The sequence below is a fragment of the Eurypyga helias genome, unplaced genomic scaffold (assembly GCF_000690775.1).
Source record: "Eurypyga helias isolate BGI_N326 unplaced genomic scaffold, ASM69077v1 scaffold16663, whole genome shotgun sequence".
Classification (NCBI taxonomy): domain Eukaryota; kingdom Metazoa; phylum Chordata; class Aves; order Eurypygiformes; family Eurypygidae; genus Eurypyga; species Eurypyga helias.
Genome location: NW_010242035.1, coordinates 1 through 5529, shown reverse-complemented (window position 1 = coordinate 5529; position 5529 = coordinate 1). Strand labels below are relative to the sequence as shown.

The window sequence follows — 5529 nt, the reverse complement described above, 5'->3', positions numbered from 1 at the left end:
CCCTGCTTATGAACTAGAAGGGACACTGAGAGAGGTGAAGGGCACCTGCTCAACACTTTCTTGTCAATGCTTTCTCACTGTGGCCCAAGAAAAGCAGATTTTGTTGGGCCAGAGGCAAGAGAGCACACAGTAAAGAGAGGGGTACTCACTTGGGAGGCAGGTCTTTGCGCTGCTGCTGCTGTCTTATCTTTTTAACATCACATACAAATCGGCAAAAACTCAGCCATGGTTTTGACAGCAAGACCAGACCTTAGGCGACCTCCTTCCTGTGAGCCTCCTGACCCATTAGGTTTAATTTTTTCTTCCTTAGCCCCAGTATGCCCAGTTGCCCAGCTCTAGTGGGAAAGGTGCGGAGAGCTCCTCACCTGGATGAACCCATGAACCACCCCGTGTTGGTGATGGCATTTCACAAAGAATGCAAGAAAGGTTCAAAGCACCCAACAAATGGAGATGGATCCAGTGGTCCCAGTCATGATTCAGCCACACTAGACCACAGGAGAAATCATATTCTGCAGCATTTCATGAGGGACCTGATGCTGCTGAGTTAGATGTGTCCTTCTCTAGAGGGACCTTTGGGGAACTGGGTCTCATCCACTCAATTTCTGGCTGCCTCGGGGGCTTACACAGCGGTTTGGCACCAGGTGCTCAAGCCAGAGCAGGCAATACGCTTCAGCAGCACAGAGCTTGAGGCTCCGTGGCTAGTAAAGGACCGACACAGTGACTTCCCCTCCATGCAGGGGGAAGAATCATGATTTTGGACTCAGAATCTAGTCTAAATGCTCAAAATCTGCTTCAGGGAAGAAGGCTTTCTCTGCGAAGCATGTTTTCCAGTCCTTTAATCACCTCACAACTTCATCTGGGGTTCCCTCCAGTTCCTGACAGTCCTCCTTGAGCTGTAGACACCAAAACCAGACACACCATTACAAACAACAGTCATCACAACACCACCAAACAGCGCTGACACAGAAGCAGCCCTATTTCTGACTCTTTGGCTGGGCAATTTTACCAATAACAGAAAGCACCCATTGTCAGAGCTGCCAGCCAAAGACTTTCCAGCACCGGAAGTGGCACACAAAGCAAAGCAACCTTCACTGGACACGTGGAGAAAGAGGCACTTACCCACTTGTTCCAGGTCTCTGGGTCTGCGAGAAGCGCCAGTCTGTGTTAGGTTGAGCTTGCTGCAGAGAAAATAGAAGAGTTTTAATACTTCCATTCTTGCCTTTGAAAATGAAAGCGAACTGATCCTGGATTATTTCAACCTGGAATATCAGCATGTTCTTTCCAAGCAAAGCAAATCAATTAGAAAAAAAAGAAAGCTCCCCCTCCCCCTTTCTTGAGTATTTCTGGACCAGCATGAATAATAAAAAGCATGACAAAAACTATTCAGCGAATAATCTTCCAAAGCAGCTCAGGGAACCAGGCTGTGAAAGAAATGAAGCATGAAATAAACAGCAGGAGCAACAGTACCAAAGCAAGGAGCTTAGAGGAGTGTGGGGGTAGCAGAGTTAATTGACACTGAGAAAGATGCTTTTAACGCCAGAAGGTAAAATGATAACAGAACTTCCTAATCTGTCCTTCTGTCCTTAAAAAAGGCCTATTTGAGATCTTGATTTCACACATTGTATTTGAATGACTTTTCCTAGATGCTGTGGCCTCAGACCATTACATTATTTTTCTGTTCACAAAGAATGAACTTCCAACAGCAAAAGAAAAAAGCATTATTTGTTTAGGAGACACAATGAACTTCAGATACAGCAGCACACTTTGTAAATTCATCAGTAAGCCCCCATATGGTTTTCTGCCCGTGTTATTTTACCATCAGACAATGGAAATTTTGTAAATAAGGAAGGACATGAAGCAGGCTTGCATATTCTTGTTTGAATCATGCCTTTGTGAAAAGCACTAAATAGCAGAACTGTTTTCTGTCTGCAAGACACATACTTCTGAAAATCATAATCTTCTTAATTAACTCCAGAATGATAACATACTACCTGGAAAGGCCCACATTTCTCTCAGTTACCTTAGGAATGAGCAGTTCATAGTCCATACAGCAGAACATCAGTTTTATAGGATTATTCTTGCTTGTACATGCAATTACTAAGGAAAAGGGAAGACGGGTACAGCTGACCTAGATTTCTATTTAGTAGATGTGATTTCACTAATTTCTCCACAGCTTTGATGATTCTCATGAAAGAATATATTAGAATAAATTACTCCCCTAAAATAGAGGCCCCACTGGTACCCATGCCGCATGCAAATTAAGCTGTTTAAATACTTGCCCTCCAGATTTCAGATGCACATTTTTGCACACGCTGACACACACTCCTGCACTAGATAAGCCCTTCCCAATCCATATTTTGAATTCCTGTCATAATTACCACTTTCAAATATAGGGCAGGCATTTATGACACAAAATTACTGTACTTTTTATATCTCACAGTTATAAAAGCTACAGCTAAACACAGTCACCTACATCCATATTTAGACATCTGAATACAAGTAGCTAGAATTTTCAAAGCTCGATGCTGCCTAGGTCTCTGCAAGCCCAAGGGCATGTAAGGTCATCAGGATCTTTGTGAAAAATGTCACTACATTGAAAGCTGAATAGTGAATTCAGCCCCTCACTCAAAATGACCAGGCTGGAAAAGATCCCTTGCCAGCGCACAATCAGCAATTAATAACACCTAGGAGTTAAGAAATTGGAAATTCCTACAATGCACCTCTAAAAAAGAGCAAAAGAAACACCAACAAGCTTTGTTTCATATCACCTCCTCCTGCATTTTGGTTTGTATGCCATGCAGAATAAAGGGGTTAAACAGAATCAAGAAGTTAAACACCCAAAACACATGTTCCTGATCGTGCTAAGAATCACTTCAAAGAGTACGAACGGGGCCAAGGGGAAACTCCAGTTCTACAAACACAGTCTTTGATTTTACAGTGCTGCCCAGCCCCTTCCCCCACCTCCATCAGGCCGAGCCAAAGCTTTCACCTGCCACCTCCCAGGAGGTGACGGTGACACACATTCCTTGAAGCCACCTTCTTAGGTGGAAGGACAAACAGAGAACAGCCAACTGGCCTGGATATTATGGACCGTTGCGCTTAGCAGACAGGACAGTAAGAAACACCCCTCTCTTACCCCATCGCAGGGACTCGCTAAGGTGCTGGTCACCTGCTCATAGGCAGCCACGGTCTCCGCAGTGCTAGAATGGCTGAAAGGTTTTACAAAGAGGAAATCGCTCTGGTCAGACATGGGTGAGAAACAAGAGGTGTAATTCTGTGCCTGGGAGGTCAAGCCCGCTCCTCCCACGTCCAGGTACTTGATGAAGCCATCTGGCTTCATCTGCCCATGGAAATGGGATGCGGGCTTACGGCCATTCCTTCGGCAGCAATCCGCAAAGGTCCAGCTGGCAGTGCCAGCTTTGAGACACCGGGCAGCCACCACAGCAAACATCATGCAGGACACAAGGGAAATGGACACCAAGGAAATGATGAGGTAAAGCGTGAGGTTGGTATCCTTGGGAGAAGACTGGGGGAGGTCCAAGGACTTGGCAAAGTCCTGCACACTGTTTTCCTCTGGAGAAATGACTATTACCACGGAGGCTGAGAGAGATGGTGTCCCATTGTCCCTCACTTCAACCACCAGCCTGTGGGGATCTTCTGACTCCCTGAGAGCCTGTGCAACCCTTATCTCTCCAGAGCGACGTTCCACCTGGAAGGGCAAAGCCTCAGCAGTCTCCTGCAGCAGGTAAGACAGCCAGGCATTATGGCCACTATCAGCATCAACAGCTACAATTTTGGTGACCAGATAGCCAGGTTCTGCCAAGGCCGGGATGGTTTGGTGGAAGGCAGAGCCCTTGGGGACAGACGGGTAGACAATGGTGGGGGCATTGTCGTTCTCATCCAGGACGAACACATGGACCACAGCAGTGCTACTCAGTGCAGGAGACCCGGCATCCTTTACCTCCACAGGCACCTGGAACACCTTGTCCTGCTCATAGTCCAGAGCCCGCACAGCGTAGACGGTGCCATTGTCCTGGTCTATCCGGAAGTAGGTTGAGATGGGTACATCCTGCATCCCGTTGTCCAGGATGGAGTAAGACAGCTTGGCATTGCTACCCTCATCAGGATCAGATGCTGACACTACAAAGACAGAAGTTCCAGGAAGGGAGTTTTCCTGAACATGAGCTGTATCAAAAGGGCTGGAGAAATTTGGTGCATTATCATTCACGTCAGCAATTCGGAGGTAAAAAGTTTTTTGTGTGGCCCGCTGTGGGGACCCTGAATCAACAGCCCTCACTGTGATGTTGTAGCCACTGGCCTTCTCCCGATCAAGGGGACCATTTGTGACCAGCGAAAAATGCTCTTTAAAAGATGACACCAGTTTAAACGGGAGCTCTTTCGCTATCTGCAGACGGACCTGCCCGTTGTCACCAGAATCGCTGTCCTTCACACCAATGAGGGCGATCACAGTTCCTGGAGTTGCATCCTCCTGCACTGGGCTGGAGAGAGAGGTCAGCACAATCTCTGGGCTGTTATCATTGATATCAATTAATTCCACTCGCAGGTGACAGTGTCCTTCCATGGCTGGGGATCCCTTGTCCCTGGCTCGAACGGCAATCTCGTAAGCACTGGATTCCTCATAATCCAGCGGGGCTTTGGTTCTGATCTCCCCTGTCCGGGGATCTAAGGAGAACAGTTTGGTGAATTTACCAGGTGCATTATTGCTAATTTTGAAAGAATATTCCACGTCCCCGTTGGGACCTTCATCCAGGTCAGTGACATTCAGTTGGGTGACCAGAGTGCCCACTGGCACATTCTCTTCCAGGTTTACCTTGGATATGGGTGGGTCGCAGACAGGTGGGTTGTCATTTGCATCCAGCACATGGATGGTAACCTTGGCAGTGCCAAATTTCCCCGGATTCCCTCCATCCAGGGCTGTCAGCGTTAGGTGATGAACAGCCACTTTCTCTCTATCCAGTGCTTTTTCAAGTACAATCTCGGGCATTTTAACACCATCTCCTCTCACGTTGATACTCAGGGCAAAATGCTCACTGTGGCTGAGCTCGTAGGTGGAGATGGAGTTGGTGCCCATATCTGGGTCTTCTGCTACTTCCAGGGGTAGCCGAGTCCCAGGGTTAGCTACCTCAGTGATCTCCAAGACCACCTCTGGCTTGGGGAACTGGGGCGCGTTGTCGTTGACATCGAGGACATCCACCTCGACGCGGTGAAGCTGGAGGGGATTCTCCATGACGAGTTGGAGGTGCAGGGAGCACGCCGGGCTCTGCCCACACAGTGCCTCTCGGTCCAGCCTGCCGTCGAGGAGCAGCACACCCGCTGCCAGGTCCACCTGGAAGTGCCTCTGCCCACTCTCGCTCACCAGGCGCAGGTTGCGGGCGACCAGGGTCCGCACCTCCACGCCCAGGTCCTTGGCCAGGTCGCCTACCGAGGAGCCCGGCTCGCGGTCCTCGGGCACGGAATAGCGGAGCTGGGCGCTGCTGGGGGCCGGCAGACAGGAGAGGGCTGCGAGCA

At 48.7% G+C, this 5529-nt stretch overlaps 1 protein-coding gene across 1 annotated transcript; it reads right to left on the bottom strand.

Annotated features, from left to right (window-relative positions):
- Window positions 1-3136: 3136 nt before the first annotated feature.
- LOC104507616 (protocadherin gamma-C5-like) lies at window positions 3137-5512 on the bottom strand (the record flags this gene model as incomplete). The annotated part of the gene is made up of 1 exon (XM_010148956.1): window positions 3137-5512. A coding segment is annotated over one exon (2376 nt), but the record flags the coding sequence as incomplete, so codon positions are not given.
- Between the last annotated feature and the right edge of the window lie 17 nt (window positions 5513-5529).